At 43.5% G+C, this 22,182-nt stretch overlaps 1 protein-coding gene across 1 annotated transcript in view; it reads left to right on the forward strand.

Moving 5' to 3' along the window:
• LOC137428269 (BTB/POZ domain-containing protein KCTD5-like) overlaps positions 1-1,199 on the forward strand; it is a 57,872-nt gene extending 56,673 nt beyond the window's left edge. Inside the window, exons 7-8 of the mRNA XM_068118200.2 lie at positions 385-495; positions 959-1,199. Of these exons, the coding sequence (XP_067974301.2) occupies positions 385-495; positions 959-1,012 (165 nt within the window). The 3' untranslated portion in view covers positions 1,013-1,199. The remainder of the gene's footprint in view (positions 1-384; positions 496-958) is intronic.
• The last annotated feature ends 20,983 nt before the right edge of the window (positions 1,200-22,182 follow it).

A 22,182-nucleotide genomic window follows, 5' to 3' on the forward strand; every position in this document is an offset into this window, starting at 1 on the left:
TGGAAAGAAGGACCACCATCTGAAGTATACGCCATACTAACGAAGGGCTGATGTAACGAGGGGCAAATAAGCATCGCTTCAAGTCTCTACATCTAAGTAAATCCAAAGAAGTAAGTAAGATTTTAAAAAACTTTTGAATTTAAAAGTAAATTTGAAAAAAAAATTTGAAGAAGATTTAAAAAAAGAACATAAGAATTTCCCTAAGAAAGAAGAAAACAAAAAGATTTTTTTTTTAAACTTAAGAATTTCCAGCCATGTATTTCAGACGACCAATTCCCCTCCAAAGGATGGCGTGCCCTCGGACGCAGCGCCTCCTGTTTGATATTCCCCCAGAATAACAGTTTGTGAACGTCTCCATGGATGTGATGTCCTTCCCTCCTCCAGCTCCTGAACATGGGCGCAAAAGTGAGCAGCCGAGGTGACGAGCAGCCAGAATTCTTGTGCGTCGTCTCCCAGGAACGGGAAAGCTCAGTGGGTGAGCCAGACAGACCAAAGGTGACTTTTGACTTCTTTCCTGGAAGTCCTTGGTGTCCTTGCGTTTTATACCTATCCTGCCTCCCCCCAGGCCCTCTTCCTCCCACACATCTCCCGATGTCCCTGCTCTCAAATGTTGTGTTTGTGTGCTTCCTCCCCTTCTCTCCCCATCTTGTTGACCGTTCCCCTTTTTATATACTTTGTTTGCTTGTTTGTTTGATTTGTTTGTTTGATAAATGTTAGCTCTTTCACAAGCCTCGACTCTGTATACAAAAAAAAAAAAAAGGTAAGGCAGGTATCACCTAAGAGAGAGTTTATTTGTTTCTTAGCATATTATATTGCGTGCTCTGTTGAGCCTTAATTTGATTGCATTCAGGTCAATATTTGTTTCTTTGTTTATTTATATATTTAAGTTTTTATGATATGTTCTCATATATACAGTATTAACATTTCTTGTAAATGTGTGAAACCTGTTTCCTTGTAGAGTGAAGATGAAGACACAGATTACGACATGAATGATTCCAATTCTTCTGGCTAGGAAGGGCTCTTTTATTTCAGTATAACAGCAAATTGTGTGAATCGCATTCAACATACCTATATTTCCATCCCATGAAAATAAATAATACAAAGGTACTTCCAGGTTAAGCTGCGGTCAGTGAGACATGGAAACGCCCATTGCAAACGAGCGTTGTGTCAGCTGCTACCTTTTTTTCTGTAAAATAACACTCGTGTAAAAAATAAACTGTAAAATACTTTTTCCCAGCTGCAAATAATACTCTCGTGAACTGCATAATGGATACCTACCCAGCGAACACAACACCGTTGGGCCAACGTTGGACCAACGTCGTAAACTATAGCCGAGCCAACATCGCCCCGACGAAGTTAAGTCCCAGGCGACTATATGGGGGCCGACCTTTAAAGGGAGGATGGCACAACGTTGGACCAACGGTGTTGTGTTAGCTGGGTAAATAGGGTGGACGTGTGGCAGGCGCCCCCTGTTGGACACAAGACTTGTAGCAAATTCTGGTACGAGACGAGGGTCCATGGTCCAATTTTTTAAACCTTTTTGTTTAAAAAAAAAAGGCAGCTTCATAAGGCCAGTGAGCCATAAACACATCCATAGATCAATTTGCGATGCAATGGTCTGGCATTGAATGAATGAATGAATGCTCGTTTTAAGGCCATTTTCCCCGCTAGAGCAGGGGTTAGCCTTGTGGGCCCCATGACAATCATGGTTCCCTGTTTGAGGCAATGTTTTTATGGCCGGATGCCCTTCCTGACGCCAACCCTTGGTCACGCTCGAAGGATGCGCAGGGATACGGTGTACCTATTCTAAATCGGGGTACACACCGTGATCATTCATCCCAGCAAGCTGGTACTCAATTTGCCGACCTCGGAAGGATGACAGGCTGAGTCAACCCCCCTGGCGTTAATTCAGCGATCGACCGGGATTCAGAACCCAGGATCCTAGGATCCCAAGCCGGCACCTTAACCGCTAAGCCAACACCAGGCATTGCTAAAATACAAAGTTGGCTGAGTGACTTGCGGACTGCAGTGTAACAGTTGACATATTGCTTGGTTGCGGTGAGCAGTCATGTGTCTCACGGACTACAGCTTTTGCCCCCTTTTTATATGCAAGGTCGAGGCTTGTAGAAGAGCTTGACATATATTGGATCAGGATGTAACAGAACAAAAGGAACGGTAGGAGAGGGGGGTGGGGGGGAGCACGCAGACAGTAGGGATGAGAGACAAAATAAAGAGAGACGTTGACAAAAAAAAGGATGTTGGGAAAAATGATGTGGGAGATTTGCCAGACGGACCTTTTGGAGAGACAGAGTGAGAGTGACATAGGCCAAAGGTCAACAACTTAGGTGAAATTTCTAAAATCATCAATACTCATATGATTGACTTGAAATGTGAAGAGGATTTGCATATCGCAACATTGAATTTAACTACCAATTATTTTTGAGGTCAACATAGGCCAAATAGTCAACATAGACCAAATAGTTAACATAGACCAAATAGTCAACACAGACCAAATAGTCAACATAGACCAAATAGTCAACATAGGCCAAATAGTCAACATAGACCAAATAGTCAACATAGGCCAAATAGTCAACATTGGCCAAATAGTCAACATAGGCCAAATAGTCAACAACTTATTTTAGAGATTCCGCAAGTATCGTGCTATGCACGACATATTTCTTGTTTATTTGTTTGTCTGTTTGTGAACAAGGTATCTCAAAAAGTTGCGGATGGATTTGGACGAAATTTGGCAGATTTCTTCCTGAGAGTTTGCTTCTGTAAACATCTTGCCCACTTCCTGTGTCCTGCTGACTCCTCATTCTTCCTAATATCCTACATCTTCCAAGTCTCTCTATTTAGTCCCTGATACCCGTTGTTAGTGTCCTCGACCCCACTCCTCCCTTTCTACTGTTCATCTCTTTCTACTGGTGAAGATCTGAATATGGATTCGGATACGAGAATTATTTAATTTTCCAAGTAATTCTTCACCATTGAGAGATCGGGCTAAAACTGACATATAACATGATAAAATAAAGAAGTTATGTACGAGTTATGACTTAACTAGGTGAACGAGTTGGTTAGGTGACAAGAACAAGCCGATTAGATTTTGCTTCAGGTCCGAATCCAGATCTGGCCTATCAATGGGATACAACCCATAAACTGTTCAGCATGGCGGAGGTTTGCGCTCTACCGGGTGCTGTTCTAGTTAGGAAATGCAATGATGTTGACAGATTTCCAAGCTGATGGTACATGACCCCTAGGACAAATAACAGGGTGAAAAGGGCAGAAAGGGGATGTGCAGGAGAAGCAGAGCAGGTTTTTAGGACACATGTTCTGACGTCATCCAGTCCAGTTGCAGAATCAGAGTCCAGGGTTGCCAAAATCCTCTCCCACCGTCTTAGGTGAAGAGACCCGGAGCAGTTGGGTGTGTGCGACTGGGTAGGGTGTGGCCACAAAAAGCGAGGGCATGGAGACACAAATTTGGCCACAAACACAAAATTGAGCCATTCGGCAAACTCTTTGGAAGATTTTGATTTTTGAAACAAACTTTTGGATGCAAACTCAGTCGGCGAGTGGAGTCAGCCGTGGTTCCATTTGAAGCGAGTGAACGGTCGGAGAGGGAGGAGAGCAAACTCTGGAGACAGACTTAACACGGCACCCCCAAGTTTTAGAGGAAGGAGATGAATTTGAAAGTTCAGTCTTGTGGGTTGACCAGATGTTGATTTCTGGCTCTCCTTAGAGATTACACACATGTTTCAGGCTTCGTGGAATGACCTGTGATTTCCTTTGGTTGGATTTCCTTTAGAGGAAGAGGAGGAAAGTTGTTTCAGAGCAACTGCCTCACCTTAGAATTTGGTGTACCATGGTCTGGAAGAAGGGTAGGATAACTAAAGCGGATTTCTGTGGTCGGATTCCCAGGCTGAGTTAATATCAGGGGTGGTAGAAATAAGAGACCAGTCCTGAATTGAGATGGCTGCATGTCGTCCCTGCCAATCTGCCTCAGTAAACTGTCAGACACGTCGGTGCTGAAGCAGCTCTGAGAATAGCCAGAGAGATGTTGACCCTCCCAAGCAAATGATCAGATGAACCAATCAGAGCAGAAGAAGAGCAGAAGACATTTGCAGGGAAGATTTTCATCACCAAGTCCAGAAGGGAGGATTTGCCATTGGGAGAAATTGGGGATGGACAGTTCACAGATTGAGTCAGTTCCATGGAGGCACACAAGTCCTTTGCTGAAGTGCCATAGCTGGTGAGAGACGTACCAACACCCAGCCAAGTTACTTGGTGAGAATTGAAATCACCACATCTGAGAAATAGAGAGTTGGGATGAGCGGTTAAAAGTTGGTCCATGTTCATTGAGAGAGAGGTGTAGAATGTAGATGAAGTCGGCATTGATTGGATGACGGTACCACACACAGACAAACAAAAGGTTGGAATGGAGGGGGAGTCACAGCCATAGGTACTCCTGGTGGTTATGAGATGTGAAATCAGTACAATTGCTGTGATAAATTGAATTATTGATGTAAAGTTGAACTGTGCCGCTGGGGTGGGGTTCAGGCCTATCAAATCAGAGGAGACAATAGCTGGGAACTGGGAAGAGACATGAAGGAGTCAGGGACATCCTGTGGGAAGAAGGATTCTGTTAAACAGATGATTTCCAGTTTATCAGCAGCATCCTGGATTGAGAGATCTGTCCATTTGGAGCAGAGACTTTGGGTGTTTGAGGTCCACACAGTTAAAGACAAGTGAGGAGGAGTTGTTGGCATTGTGCACAAATGTATAAAAGTGGTAGGAGAGGGGATGAGGGGAGGATGGGTGAGCTGGCATGGTGTGTAAGCTGGCATGGTGTAGCAGGGGGGAGGGGGGAGGGTGCATGATGAGGGGGGGTGGGGTTGTGGGAAGGGTGTGGGTTGGGAGTGGTGGGAGCTGGGAGGGCGTGGGAAGGGGTGGGGTGGGACCTTGGAGGGTGTGGGATGTGGGGAAGCTGGGAGGGTGCAGAATGGAATGGGGAGGGCACAGCTGAAAGGGGTGGGACGTGGGGAGTTGAGAGGGTCGGGATGATAGGGAAGCTGAGTAGGGTGGGATGAGGGGGAAACTGAGGGGTGGATTAAGAGGAAGCCGAGAGGATGTGGTACAAGGTGGAAGCTGAGTGGGGGAAGGGTGAGGGGATGATGGGACGATGTGAGTGGAGGAGGAAGATGAGACTAGGTGGGATGAGGGAGAAGCTTTGAAGGGGTGGAGTGAGGGCGAAGCTTTGAGGGGTGGGGGGAAGGGGAAGGTTCGAGAGGATGGGGAAAGGGTGATGCAGAAAGAGGGATCATGAAAGGGTGGATTTGGAAGGACGTGTGCATGTAAAAGCTGTGGGGGTGGACACTGATATGGAGGGGTTTGACATGGTTAAATGACATGAAGAGGAATGAATTGTCATGAGCAGACAACCTCTGAAACTCAACTTTTCAATATTTCCAATCCGGATATATGGAAACCACCACCATGGGAGAGGTGGAAAGAATGATTGTTGAAACCACGGAGGAAAATGCTGCTGTAGCTACAGAAGCAGGGCTGATGGACCAAGCATTTATGAGTGACACAGATTTGGAAAATAATCCTTGTGAATCTTACAATAATTCACCAAATGTCCGTCCGTCTGTCTGTCTGTCCGTCCGTCCGTCTGTCCATCCCTTCGAAGGTACCGCAAAAACGGCTGAACTGATCACAACGATATTTTGGGTGGGTAATCCTGGGATCTCCTGGAGTAAAATAGGCTATATTGTTTTTCCAATTTCAGCTTTGGACTCCCGCATAACGTTATTTTTCCAGGTGCCACACAAACGGCTGCACCGATCGCTGCATGGCTGCACCGATCGGACTCGGTGACCTCGGACAAATACCTTTTGTAAGGACATGGGTTGAATCCCTGCTTGAGAGAATGCCAACCCCCTCCCCGCCATCACGGTCATCTCTCCAACTCACAATCCCACGAGATATGCGGAAAGGACGACCCAAAACCAATTATCTTCTTTTTGATTCGTATATAAACATCATTAAAAGTAAATAATGACCTCGGCCAAAGTTCAAATGACGTGAGTTTAATCTCTACATGAGAGAATTCCACATAGCTATTTGGGTGGTGTATAAGCTAACAGATCGCTGTCTCCATCGATCTTGCCAAGTCCGTAACACCTATCGGCTCAAAATGTTAACTGTTGACTTGGTAGTTTTTACAATGAAGGAAACACGTATCGGGAGTACATACGACATAGCGATTGTGAATGTGTCTTTCACTTCGCATCAAATTATTCATTGCATTCATTCATTCCTTTAATGCTCATTACGCTCATTCTTACGCTCATTAAACGTTCATTAAACTTTAAATGTTCATTAAACGATTACGAAAATAAAAACGAAAAACATTACGAAATTACGTTCACACCATCACATCAAACACTACCGTGAACACAAACATCGTCACAATGAAAACATCGTCACAAACGTTACATTACGTAATTCAAATCGTGAACACATCGAATATTAGAGAGCTCATTGCCCAAATTTGAAACACGATGGAATAATATTTACCAATATGAACAGTGATGTGGCTTTTATTGAAATTCTACAAATACTGTTTAGAATTTGATGAATTGCGTGTGATATGATTTAACGGATGTTTATATAAATAGTTTAAAATAAAAAAAGCCTTCAATTTCTGATATTTTGCCTTTTCATTTGGGCTTCCCAATTGAAGCCCCGCCCATTAGGGCGGGTACCGTTGCTTGTAATAATAATAAGATGAATATATCTGGATGAAGAATGAGATTTACACATGGAGTGCTTCTGATGGGGAAATAAAGTGATGCATTTTAAAATGTATTTAAAAACTTTTAAAGGAAGAAGAATTTCATTCAATGAAAAATCAGTTTTGGAGATATTGAGAAAGGGAAGGGATTAAGGAATGAGGTACAGGAAGTGCAGACAGAGCTTGAGTTTGTGTTTTGAGTGGGAAAAGTTTGGCTTTTTTTGGTTTGTTTGTTTTTACTTTCTTGTAGCAAAGAGGGTGAATAGGATAAAGTTGAGGAGGCTGAAGGGACAATACTTGGAAGAAAATAAGCAGAACGAGGCACAGCGTTAGAGCAGGGATAGTATTTGCACGTCGGTGAGATGAAGACTAAGCCTGAGTTACATGGACACAAATTTGACAATACAACAGAAAAAAATAACACAAACATAATTTTTGTTTGACAATTTGTCATAATTCGACAACACAACTGAAAATTGGACAAAAACTCAAACAGCAACACAGGGACAAAACTAGAGCGGCAATCCTCGGCAGAGAGCATTCCTCCGCCAGGCTGAACAGTTTATGTTTTGTATCCACTGATAGGTTGAACCTGCATCCGCACCTGAACCAGAATCTATTCGGCTTGTCCTTGTCACCTAACCAACTCATCCACCAAGTTTAGTCATAACTCGTCCACAATTTGTTGAGATATCATGCTATGTATCGTTTTTGGCCTTGTCTGTCAATGGTGAAGAATCACCTAAAAAATTCTCGGATCTGGATCTGGATTTGGATCACCAAAATCAAATAAATTCTTCCTCGCCACACACCCAACCTATCCACCAAAGTTTGTTGGAATACGTCCACAACATTTTGAAACTTCCTGCTCACAGACAAATAGACGGGGATGAACACACAACATAACCGTCGGTGGCAGAGATAAATATAACAGAAAGACACGACAGATGCAGGCTGAAAAATGTAGCTCGGATTAAGTGTAAGAAGGAACTGCTGATCCAGTGTCCACGTGTAGCAGACCCCGAACTGGAAGTCCGAGTTAATAAAGGAACTTCCAGCTTGAGCCGGAAAAACGTTTATTAACTGTAAAATCCTATTTCCCTGATGCAAAAGTTATTCCTCGGAAACTGTGTGATGGAGGCTCAAATAGGGTGGATATATGGCACGCACCCCTCTATTGGCCAGAACCCTTGTAGCAATAATTTCTGGTGAGAAATAAGGTTTCAGGGTCACATTCCACTGAAAAGGTACTATCCACCTGGACAGTCATCAATTTATGGACAGATATTCTTTGGAACTGCGACGCCTTCTGCTGGCATAGCCCAAAAACCTTTACTTCCTTTTCTCACGTGCAGAATTCCGAGTCCTGTCTCCTGCAGCAGGTTCGTCTATTTAATGGATAGGCCGAGCGTGAACCCTTGATGAACCACTGCATTTTTGAACCCTCCTACTGACGACTTTTTGCCCCAATTTTATAATGGCCGCGGCCTTACTTGCGCCATTAATTACTGTTTCCCAATCCGAACGCGCACCAGGCTGACGTACCAGTGGTGGAAGAAACAGGGTTTAATGCTATCCAAACAAAGGAGTGCAGGAAAAGCAGCAAATGTACAGGCAGTTCTTCATACAATTATACAGTCACGTGAAAAAGTAAGTACACCCCATGTAATATTTTGACTTTTTCAACATATTTCAGCATACAGCTATTTGATCTTCATTTCAACAATATTGATAGATAAAGGTGATATAATATAACAAATATCATGAAACATTTACATTTTGTAGTCCATTGTATAATTTAAATAAACATAAATGCAAATTTCGCATGTGGAAAAAGTAAGTACACCCCTACATTTACCACTACTTCAAATACATAAAATTAGAATCAGGTGCACCAGCTTAGGTGCAAATGATTAGAACATCGTTAGAGAGGATCTTGGAGGAACCTGTCTTATTTAAACCTCAGACATATAGTTTGGTTTTCTCTTTGTTGTTGAAGTGTGCGGCGTCACCATGCCTAGATCAAAAGAGCTCTCTGAGGCCTTCAGAAAGAAGCTTATAGATGCCTATGAGTCTGGGAAGGGATTTAAAAAGATCTCCAAACAATTTGAAATAAACCATTCGACTGTCCAGAAGATCATCTACAAGTGGAGAAGATTCCAAACAACTGCCAACTTGTTCAGGCCAGGCCACCCCAGCAAGTTCAGCCCGAGATCAGACCGCAAGATGCTGAAAGAAGTCTCTAAGAACCCCAGAATGTCATCATGGGACCTACAGGTAGCTCTTGCACGAGTCTACCATTAGAAAGAGGCTGCACAAATTTGATCTACATGGTAGGTGTGCCAGGAGGAAACCTTTGCTGTCCAGAAAGAGCATAAGGGCAAGACTAAAGTTTGCCAATGATCACCTCTGCAAAGACCAGCACTTCTGGAACAATGTGCTCTGGAGAGATGAGTCAAAGGTAGAGTTATTTGGCCACAGTACCAGAAGACATGTTTGGCAAAAACCAAAGACAGCATTTGACCACAAGAAGCTGATACCAACTGTAAAGCATGGTGGTGGAAATATTATGGTTTGGGGCAGCTTTGCTGCATCAGGGCCTGGGCAGCTCACCATCATATAATCCACTATGAATTCTTCATTGTACCAGAGGGTGCTTGAGGATAATGTGAGGCCATCTGTCGGAAAGTTGAAGCTCAACCGAAGGTGGACCTTGCAACATGACATTGACCCTAAACATACCAGTAAAACCACCAAGGAATGGCTGAAAAGAAAGAAATGGAGGGTTCTGGAATGGCCAAGTCAAAGCCCAGATCTAAATCCCATCGAGATGTTGTGGGGGGATTTGAAACGAGCTGTGCATGCAAGAAACCCCTCAAACATCGCACAGCTGAAAGATTTCTGCATGGAGGAGTGGGCAAAAATTTCTCCCAGTCGATGTCAGAGACTGGTAGACAGTTATAAGAAACACCTACTTGAGGTTGTTTCTGCCAAAGGGGGCATTACCACTGTTACGGATTCGGCCCTAATTATGGTTGTTATTGTTATCATTATTGGTTCTAGATATTATGCTTATTGTGGCTTAAGGGAAAGGGTTATTGTGGTTAAAAGGTTTAAAAGCGCTCCTGGTAAAATGTGGCCGGAAATCGGATAGTGCACCGGAAGAGAGGGAGCGAAGAAGAAGAGGCGTGGAGAGAAGGAAAAAGACGATCTTGGTTGAAGCTCCGTGTCGAGCGTGCGTGCAGTGCGAGTGAACTTTGCGTCCTTGAAAGGAAGTTCGTGCGATAGGTGATATCGCCGGAGTGCTGTGGAGCCTGGGTAGTCGGGTGTCTGCATTGAGATTCCGGAGTATCCTTGCCTCAAAGCCCTGGCTCGAGTGAAAGCCGTCCGCCATTTCGCCACGTGCGCTACCTTCAGTGAAAAGGTTTTTGTCGCGTCGGCCGGGCATTATTCCCCGGTGGGTTGCCGAGGACGGCTGTGCCAGAACGTGGCTTTTGGGAGGATTATAAGGAGACTCGCTGATTGAACCGCAAACGTGTACGTCGGAGCGCATCTTTGGGAGGTTTCCATTCCACCGCTATTGCTGGGTGTTGGACCACGTGACCTCTGGGTTGCTTCGATCGTCCACGCCTCAATTGATTTTGATCGGACATTGATCCAACGATCGCTGGAGCGAATCGACGTCGCCTTGGAGGGGTACAGAGACATTGGAGGAGTGCCGTGAGTTTGGGTAAAGGACTAGATAAGGTGGTACCATCTTCCGATAGGGATTGTAGGGTGAATTGCTATTATTATTTGTGTCGTGATTCCGGTGTGATTTGTAATATATTATTGTTTGTTCATAACCCTTGGTGTGGTTTCATTATTGAGTTGATTGTTTCATTTGATGGTTTCATGGAGGGTTTCATTATTGATTCATTTCAACCAAGGCTAACATATCTTTCTGCCGGGGACCCTCTCAGGGTTTGGAGGTTTACCGAGACCAGAGGATAGGGGAGGAGCCTGTAACACCACCCATTAGAGCCAAGGGTGTACTTACTTTTTCCACATGCGAAATTTGCATTTATGTTTATTTAAATTATACAATGGACTCCAAAATGTAAATGTTTCATGATATTTGTTATATTATATCACCTTTATCTATCAATATTGTTGAAATGAAGATCAAATAGCTGTATGTTGAAATATGTTGAAAAAGTCAAAACTTTACATGGGGTGTACTTACTTTTTCACGTGACTGTATATCTCTATGTGCTCACAATATAACGGCGGGTTCAAGGGATACTTTAACCGCTCGTAACATGAAGCGTAAGTCAGAAAGATAGGTCACAAGTCACAAAAAACCTCCCCCCACACACAGTGCTTGTGTGGGGTGGTGATGAGTTGGCAAAAGAGTCCTTGTGAAAAAGAGAGAGATAGAGCGATATGTGTCAGTCTGCATAGCATCCAGGCCCCATAACTTGTATGTGAGGCATTCGTGCGCTTGTATGATCCCACTGGTTCTTTGTCGTACTACTCTGTTCCCTCTGAGGAAATGTTCGCCCCCCTCTCTCTCCCCACCCCTCAACCTTTATCACGTAGTGTCTGTGTGTTGCTGAGCGTTCGTTGGCTCCCCATCGAGTATGTCATAGATTCTGGCTGCTTTTCTCGGCTTTGAGCGCCTTCAAGAGATTTACGAGATCCTGGGCTTATCTCTTACCTTTTTACATGGTCACAAGGCCTTGCTTTCGCCTTCCTGAAAGGGTGTGGGGGATTAGGGGAGGGGTTTTTTGCTGGTTTGTGGAGCTGTGAACAATCCATCAATAAGCACAAATAGCCATATTACGAAGGGAAACAATTTAAAGGGTTCATTAATATGGTAGGAATGGTGGGGGTTTAGACGCATTACGGAAGGGAGGGCACACATTTATTAACTTCTGAACATACTTCAACACAAGTCCTACAAGTACAAATACATTCAAAGTACACCAACCCCATGCCAAATAAATAAATATCCTCCAGCGCGGCATTGCCGGGGTGTCTTCGGCGTCTGGCGATATCGCCGTGCAGCTCATAGAGACTGTATTAGGATGGAGAGGTGCACAATAATTGATTGATTAATTGCATAATTAAAATCAAAGACTAATGATCGTAAAATATTTTCTTAATCAATTAGCTAATAGCATACCGAAACCACCAGTGCTTCATCCGAAGCTGTAATTTTTTGTAAATTATTTAAATAAGTCATTAATCGAAAATAAATACATAATTAATTGATTAATCAATCAATAATTAATTGATTAATCAAGAAGTCAAAAATATCGTTCATAACCACATCATTGATGATATCACTTGGTCACTGTCATGTCCAAATATCAGCTTCCTAGGTCAAAAGGTGCCTGAGATATTGCCCAGATGAGAAAGAAAATAAAGAAATGATTAATAATGAAAATAAATAAATAATAATCGCAAAATAATTGAATAATTAATCAATTGGCTAATAGAATACCTAAACCACCACAGTTTCATCCGCATCTGCAACTTTTTTTTATTTAAATTAACTCATTAATCGAATAATTAAATAATTAATCGATTAATTGATTACTCAATAAATCAAAAATGGCCTTTACAGCCAAACCACTTGGTCATTGTCATATCCAAATATCAGCTTCCTAACTCAAAAGGTGCCTGAGATAATGCCCAGAAGGAAACAAGCATTATGCCTAGGTCCCCCGTCGGTGAAGTGATGTGAGTTGACAAAGTGGAAGACGCAAGGCAGCCATCTTGGATTTTGACGTGGCGACCCAATTTTCAATAGCGTTCTCCCTTGTGCATAGATATACCCACACACCAGATTAGAAGTTAGTAGTTCGTTTATTTTTCAAGATATTTCACTCACAAGGTTCAGAGATATATATGGTGGCGGCCATCTTGCATTTTGACGTGGAGACCCAATTTTCAATAGCGTTCTTCGTTATGCATAGATACACCAACACACCAGATTAGAAGTTGGTACTTCGCTTATTTTTCAAGATATTCCGCTCACAAGGTTCAGACATACATGGCGGCGGCCATTTTGGATTTTGACGTGGCGACCCAATTTTCAATAGCGTTCTTCCTTATGCATAGATACACCCACACACCATATTAGAAGTTGGTACTTCGCTTATTTTTCAAGATATTCCGCTCACAATGTTCAGATATATATATGGTGGCGGCCATCTTGGATTTTGACGTGGCGACCCAATTTTCAATAGCGTTCTTCCTTATGCCTAGATACACCCACACACCAGATTAGAAGTTGGTATTTCGCTTATTTTTCAAGATATTCTGCTCACAAGGTTCAGACATACATGGCATCAGACATACATGGCGGCGGTCATCTTGGATTTTGACGTGGGTTGCACCCACACACCAAATTAGAATTCGGTCCTTCGCTTATGCATGCACGCATGCACATACGCACGCACACACGCACGGATGGACGGACGGACGGACGCACACATGGACGGAGGGTAAAACCATAGTCCCCCTTTCGCTCCGCGGTGCGACGGGGGACAATAAATAAGTACTTAATGAATCGATAATAATTAAGTAATTAATTGATTAATTAAAAAACAAAAAAATATCGTTTTTGGCAAAGCACTTTCATACCATTGTGCCGAAATTTCAGCTTCCGAGCTCAAAGGATGGCTGAGATTTCGCCCAGACAAACAAACATAAAACCGCAGTGAAAACTGAGTACTCCCTTTCATCGTCACTGTCGTGTCCAAATATTAGCTTACTAGCTCAAAAGGTGCCTGAAATATTGCCCAGATGAGAAATAAAATAAACAAGCGTTACGCCTAGGTCCCCCGTCGGTGAAGTGATGCGAGTTGACAAAGTGGAAGACGCAGAAAACATGCTATGATATGATATTTCGCTCACAAGGTTCAGACATACATGGCGGCGGCCATCTTGGATTTTGACGTGGCGACCCAATTTTCAATAGCCTTCTTCCTTGTGCCTAGATACACCCAAACACCAGATTAGAAGTTGGTACTTTGCTTATTTTTCAAGATATTTCACTCACAAGGTTCAGACATACATGGCGGCGGCCATCTTGGATTTTGACGTGGCGACCCAATTTTAAACAGCCTTCTTGCTTGTGCCTAGATACACCCACACACCAGATTAGAAGTTGGTACTTTGCTTATTTTTCAAGATATTTCGCTCACAAGTTTCAGACATATATATGGTGGCGGCCATCTTGGATTTTGACGTGGCGACCCAATTTTAAATAGCGTCCTTCCTTGTGCCGAGATACACCCACACACCAAATTAGAAGTTGGTACTTCGCTTATTTTTGGCGATATTTCGCTCACAAGGTTCAGACATATATATGGTGGCGGCCATCTTGTATTTTGACGTGGCGACCCAATTTTCAATAGCGTTCTTCCTTATGCCGAGATACACCCACACACCAAATTAGACGTTGGTACTTCACTTATTTTTCAAGATATTCATCTCACAAGGTTCAGACATACATGGCGGCGGCCATTTTGGATTTTGACGTGGCGACCGAATTTTCAATAGCGTTCTTCCTTATGCCGAGATACACCCACACACCAGATTAGAAGTTGGTACTTCGCTTATTTTTCAAGATATTCATCTCACAAGGTTCAGACATACATGGCATCAGACATACATGGCGGCGGCCATCTTGGATTTTGACGTGGGTTGCACCCACACACCAAATTTGAATGCGGTCCTTCGCTTACGCACGCATGCACGCCCGCACGCAAACACGCACGGATGGACGGACGGACACACGGACGGAGGGGAAAGCCATAGTCCCCCTTTCGCTACGCTGTGCGACGGGGGACAATAAATGATCAATAATGAAAATAAATAAATAATAATCGTAAAATAATTAAATAATTAATCAATTCAATAATTAATTCAAATCAATTAAACTTTAAGCTTTCAGGGTTAATTTCAGCGCCTGGAGATGGCATAGGAAAGGAGCGGTGTACAATAATTCTAAACCTTTGAGCTGTCTAGCCTGGGTTTGAATCTCGACCAAGCTATAAATTGTCATGTTGCATGGTCTTTCACATGTAACATTATGTATGCATGAATGTGTGTGCTGTCTGTGGAACGGCATTAAGCTGGCAGGCCCATCTTCTTGCATTGCTTGGTGGACGTTAAACATCTCATGGTGTCATTTGCGAAGAGTAGGCGAGTTATTGCCAGCACTTTGGCCAAATTAGATATTCCTGCCACCTTAGAGACGAATGTCAGGCCTGGCCAGGCAATTCTTGAAAGACGTGCACCAAAAATGTCCTCCAGCTGACCTTTTAAGTTGGTGGGAGCCTTTTATAAATAGTAGGGATATAGCTGTGGTACTAGCCCAAAGATCAATCATTGTGAATGATAAAGAGCTGACTGACAATGTCCTCTCTCAATGATGAAATATGCTCTAAGTTACAGTGCCTCCTGTAGGTATAACACCATATTTGATATTCAGACCATGCAATTGCCTATCAAACTGAGATTTGGGGAGCTCCAAAGTTTCGACATTTCCAGATGATCTTTTTGTGAAAATACTTTTTCCAGAATCATTCCTTGAATTGCAGTATTTTCTAACTTTCCTTACATTTTCAATGTCAGCAATAATAAATTGGACATGGTATGAAGAGGCTGGTAAAGGTAAAGTGACACGGTGGAAAGCTTACAGTTCAACAAGCGACGACGTTCTAGAACTTTTGGAAAGTTGGGAAGTTGAGCGTCTGTCTCTGAAGAGATGATGCATGCACCAGAAAAAATGTCTGCCAAGTGTGAGCCACAAACAAAAATGGCTGACATTGGTGATGTAAGGTTGTGGCTATTTACAAAGAGACAACTTCAGGGTGAGAGACTTCCACCGACAAGTGGATCTCGATACCCTGCAATCCAGAGGGCTCATCTACAGGCAATTCAATGGCATCAAAACATTCGCCAACATCCCCAACTCCCATCACCTTCAAATCTTGGATGGAAACAAGTTGGAGATATAGGTTCGAGCATATAGTATGCACAGTACCCTGTGCTCCTGTTACTATTTTGGAACTTTGCAGGTGTTCGTGTGTGCAACATAGGTGTGCCCCACCATGTATCTGCAAGAAATAAACTGAGGTGCACCGAGAGATGTGCGACTGCGGCGGAGATGAGGAACTCTGCGCCAACTTCGATGCAGATTCAGATGACTCGGATTCAAGTATTTGATTAATATTTGAATTCAATCGATTTCAACCCGTATTTTCAACCCCCGATTCATATTCAACCCATATTTGTTGTTAATAAAACAAAAAACATGTAATCAGACGGAATCACCGGACGCCATTTTATTTTTTTAATCACTCTGCCCTGCCAAGGACGTGAGTCATGCACCATCCAAGTTCGGGATCTGCATGATCTAATGAAAGAAATGGACGCCACTCTCATGTTTGAACCACCAAGGGTCCCATGGGACGTGTTTTACTGACATTTGCTGACACTTATGAGGCCAGCGCTAAGGCCTGCCTTTTTTACGATGAAAAAAGGTAAAAAAATCAAACATTTGAACAGCCTTGGACGTGCACCTTGACCCCATGGCCAAGCCACAACGTCAACAAGGCTGTCCCAATAACAAAACACATGCACCTCAGCCCAAAGGCTGAAGCACATGGTCATTCAAACACATGCATCATGCCCCCGAGGGGCCACAATGCATGGTCATACAATCATACAATTGGACCACTCCTCTCAATAGGAGTGAGTCCACTGACGAGGTTGTTATGAGGCCACAGCTAAGGCCTGCCTTTTTTACTATGAAAAAAGGTAAAAAGTCAAACATTTGAACAGCCTCGGACGTGCACCTTGACCCCATGGCCAAGGCACAACGTCAACAAGGCTGTCCCAATGACAATACACATGTGCCTTAACCCCAAGGCTGAAGCACATGGTCATTCAAACACATGCATCATGCCCCCGAAGGGCCACAATGCATGGTCATACAATTGGGACCACTCCTCTCAACAGGAGTAAGACCCCATAATCCACTGACAGGGAAATTACTCCTGCCAGGTACGATTTGCCCAAATACCGGATATGCATACCCAACCGGATATGCAGACCCAAAATAAAACAATTTATTTGCTCAGCCAATTGGAGATTGGCTCTTAGGATTGCTACTGACACAAATATGCACATCATGGCGAGGAGGCGCCGAATAAACCCGACACGTCCCATTATGTAATGGAGCCAGGTCAGCACAAGTGCAATGTTTGCACAAACTCTTTTTGTTGGCAAAGAACAGGAGTTTGTGTGTGTGCATAAATATGGCTTCAAGAACACGTAAATGTGCTTCGCTTTTGCATTTTCTTTGAAATTGCCTTGCTTTGCATTTCCGAGCACGATGTGTACCGGTATTTCCTACTAGCCGCCATTTTGTCTGAATCTCGACATACGCAAACGCTGATACTGTGAGCGGCGCATTTGATTGGCGTAAAATGGCGAAATATTTTATCCAAGTAATTAAAAAATGGAAGTTTTTGGAAGTGCCAAGAAGGTAATTTATGCTCTCGTATATAATTCAATTGAAATAAAATAAAGGTTTCAAAGGCTGTATAAAAATAATAATTCAGACGTTTACCGTCATTGATGCACCGTCTTTTACACCGCCTTATTGAACACGTTAACTTAGTTGTTTGCGCCTGTTGTTTGTTGTGTCCATGACGTCCCTAAAAACTACGTTTCCTGTTTGAATGATTTTCAATTTTGTTCGACTGACAGGTAAACACACTAAATAAATTACCTTACTTCTCTCTATGCATATGCGATCGGGGCGAGATTCCACTATTATTATTAGTATTATTATTACTAGGGCATGCCCGTACTATATATATATCTAAAATTATATCCCCCCCCTCTATTTACATGAAATGGTTTGGTCCAAAGCGAACGGCTTGCGAGTGGTGACAATCCCCCCCCTCTATTTACATGAAATGGTTTGGTCCAAAGCGAACGGCTTCCGGAGTTTGGTAAAGAAATCGCCATCGCGTGCACAAACGCGCAGGAAAGCGAATGAATCGCAAATTCGTTTTTATTAGTTTTATTATTAGTTTTAAAACATAGTTTAACGCCAACATAGTTTGCAAACGTGAAATAAATGAATACGCTCTCAAATGTGCCATCCGAGGCAGAGTGTGTCCGCCACGTTCGGCACACGCGATAGTTCGCTGCTCTCTGATTGGTTGAATCGTTTTTTGGACATAGCTCGGTAAGTAATTGTCCGATTAATATGAAACCTTGAAAAGGCACATCCTCGGGTCCCCAGCAATATACCTGGCAAGTTAAAAGTATATCGGACCCGTGGTTGTCGAGAAACAGCGGTCACAGACAAACAGACGTACAGACGTACAGACGTACAGACGTACAAACGTACAAACGTACAGAGATTACTGGAATTATAGATAGATTATTATTTTTTGTATACAAGATCGAGGCTCGTGTAAGAAAAACATTAATCACAAAAAGACAAACTGACACATAAAACATAAGATAAAGGGAGCGGGAGCCAAGATGGGGAGAGAGAGAGAGGGAAGCACAGAAGTACAACATTTGAGAGCAGGGACATCGCGAGATCTGTGGGAGGGAGAGTGCTTGGGGGGAGGTGGCACAGGAAGGGGGGCGGAGGGTGGGGTGGGAGAGGTATAAAACACATGGACACTGCTAGGACTTCCAGGAAATAAGTTGGAATTTAAAGAGAAAAAATTTGTCAAATTGTCCAAAAAAATTGTCAAATTGTCAAAAAAAATTGTCAAAGGGAAAAAGAATTTATTTATATAAATTTATAATTATATAAATTTATATTTTAATTATTTCTATATTTTATTTATTTATAATTTATAAGAAATTCAGAGGCAAAATACTGCGCTAAACTGCAGGTTCGTGTTCCGATTCAAGTTCCGATTCATGTTCCGATTCATGTTCTGATTCATGTTCCGATTCGTGTCATTCAGTGTTCGAAATATAACATTCAAATTTAAATTAAGTTGTTGGTCGATCATAAACTGACACCAATTGAGCCAAATCGGTCAATCCAGGTATCGCTGTAGGATATATCACACCATTCTTTGACCAAGGCCACTTGCAGTTGAGCAATAGAGTGTGGGTGGGTTGACTTAGAGACCAGAAATACATTTTTTCGGATATGCCAGGCGTGTTCAAATTGGATTTCATTCTGGAGATTGTGCAGGCCAACTGATGTGAATGGTGCTGAAGTGTAGCATTGATAACATGAACACACTGTGGACGGACATTGTCGTCAGTGAAGATGTTGTTGGGACCTTGATGTTGAGCAGACGGCTGTCTACAGGCACAATGATCTCATACCTGTACCTGACACATGTCATAACACCTGCCTGAATGATGACATGATGAGTTCTTCAGCCAACTTGAATGCCACCCTATACCATCGACACGCCGCACATACGACACCAATCATTCTGCCTAATTGCACAATGAACAAATCACTCCGCACCTCATCTACAGACATCCATCATTGGAGTCTAGGCAGAATCTATGTACATCAGTGGAAATATTATGTTGCCAACTCTTCACCTTCCATGTGTTTTGACATTGTGTCATCCATTTCATGCACTGATGTCAATTGTGATGTTGTTTGATAAATGTGGAGTATTCATCTTGTGCTCCTCGTACCACAGGCAAGGGTTTTAATTTGATGGACAATTGCTCTTGGCAGGTCGTTCTGGGCAGATTGTGGTGTTGAAAAGCAGTTCCTCCTGGCAAAGGGTGACAAATATAATGATCCTCCTGAGAAGTGTAACCTTTTGGCAACTTGATGTTTCTCCGAACTGTTGGATGTCATGGCACCATGTCACTCTCCATTGAATGACACTGATGCTGATTGTACTGGGAAGCAATAACAGTCTGTCACCTGCCCAACCCCTCTCACACCTTGGAACATCTTGGTGTTAAGTGAAGCATAGCCATTCCTAAATCGACTTAGACATTTATTGGAAATTTCTGGAAGGTATTGATATGGATCGTGTGTAGGCATATGCAGATTCTGCAGGAGACATGTTTTTCCAGGATTGCTCAGTTCAGGTGGAACATTACACGTTGCATGTCCAATTTCCTGATCAGGTTTCTTCCTCAATAAGCTTGTTTTGCAGAGACAGAAGTAAAACATTTTGAAACTGTGAACTCACAGTTTATTTGACATGAGCGAGGTACCCGTGATATGCTATGCACGTGTGGTAAGCCGAAAGCAAACAAACAATGCGGAAACGGTGAATGCTAAACCATGGAAGCAATAAATTCCACATTCCTGTGCCACCTTCAGTCGAACGTCAGACATGGAGAACTAGTTCGTGAATGACTTGGACAAAACACGGTGAATGGGAAACAATGAACCAATAAATTCCACATTCCTGTGCTACCTTCAGTCGAACATCAGACATGGACAACTAGTTCGTGAATGACTTGGGAAAAACACGGTGAATGGGAAACGATGAACCAATAAATTCCACATTCCTGTGCCACCTTCAGTCGAATGTCAAACATGGACAACCAGTTCGTGAATGACTTGGGCAAAATACGGTGAATGGGAAACGATGAACCAATAAATTCACATTCCTGTGCCACCGACATCAGGTTCGTGAAGGATGTGAAGGAAAAAACATACCCTGTCTGAATGGTTCTATCCCCAGGCAATGGCGAATCTGCATATGGAGAATCCGCGAATGTCACAGTTAGAAAGTAGAAACCCTCACGTCATTTCCTTTGTCGCGTGACTCCCCCTTGCTTCATACCGGGGAAATCACGGATAGCCAAAGCCAGCTTTAACTCCAAAGGCATTCAGTTCAAATACGGATTCCACTATATATGCGCGGGCGGAAGAAAGAAGAAGAAGAAGCGGGAAGCTTTCACCTTTCACCTCGCCGTGAGGCAGCCTTCAATCCTGTAGGAAATTTACTCAAACGGGAAGGGGTTTAGAATATACAGGGGAAAATAATATAAGGGTTTATTTACAACGGAATGCTGGGGACAAGAAAACGCGCCGGTTACTAACTAATGTTTCTAAAATGGAGCGCTCCCACACCAGACGTCTAAAACACACAAGGGAGAATTTAACTGAAAATAAAGGGGACGTGCGGGTGTGTGTGGGCTTATCTCAACTCGGCTGAGGTGTGTCAGGGATTGTCAGGCCCCATGTGCAGTTCGGATGCGGCTCCGGTGTTGGCGGGAGGAAGACCGCCCGGTTGTTGGCGTGAACCAGGCCTGGGCGCGCCCTTGCCCACACGCTGCTAGGCCAGCGTACGCTGCAGTGGCAAGCCTCGCTTGTATGCTCGTTGCTCGTATGTGAACACAGGAGAGGAGAATCGTCAGCGCTCCACCGTCTCTCCACCATCCATCGTCGCCCAACAAGCAAGGGTCCAGGGTCAAGAACGCAAGGGAAATCCAACACAAGAAGGCAGTCCAAACGAGAGCGGGTCCAACGCAAGAAGGGCAAAATGCCGGCCAGCGAGTGCTTTTATCGCTCATCTCGTGACGTCACTGGCACTTTTCACCAATGGCGGCATCACTTCTCTTTCATGCCATCGGTCCGTGGCCAATCAGTATGTCACTTCTTGCTCCCTTCATTCCACCAATCCGAGGGAAGCTTCTTGCCCTGCCCCTGCCAATCACCAGTCCTTCCTTATTCTGCCAATCGGCAGCCTTCGTCCTGCCTCGTGTCTTCTTTCCACCAATCAGTAGCCAGCTTCTTGCCCCTGCCTTGACCAATCACGAGTCCTTCTGGGCGTGGCTCTCGGCCTGCCTGACGATGAGTGTTGCTATGCCAGCTGGTGATGTAGCTGGCTGCAGTTCCATCAACAGTGCCCCAAACTGGCTTCCGGTGAGTTTTGTTGTGGGGGGAATTTAATTAGTGTGTGTGCTAATGGGCCTAACTACTCTACGTGTCTGTGTGCGTTGCCATACGGGACAATGGATAGATCACAGGTCTCACAAACAGGGGAATTAGCATAATCCCTACTCTAGTTAGCACAAGGATGATCCTTGTATGATCACAAAGACACACAATCCGACATCCGGGCTAGACAGGTCCCTGCTTATGTACAACGAGATGGTTCTTCTTCTTCACGACAGTCAGAGCATGATACCTACACAGATCTACCTGATCTATACATCACTCTACCCCAAAATTCATAACAATATTTAAACTCAATATCTCTATTTTTATTTCAAACAGCATTATACATTAATACTATAACAAAATACTGTGTTAAATCACGATTGTATTGAGATATTATCAAGCTAGCTCATTCTCGTCATCTGTTCACTTCCGGATTTGGGAGCACGTCGGTATGGAGCCAATTTCA

This window comes from Myxine glutinosa, chromosome 5, assembly GCF_964187855.1.
Source record: "Myxine glutinosa chromosome 5, kmMyxGlut1.1, whole genome shotgun sequence".
Classification (NCBI taxonomy): Eukaryota; Metazoa; Chordata; class Myxini; order Myxiniformes; family Myxinidae; genus Myxine; species Myxine glutinosa.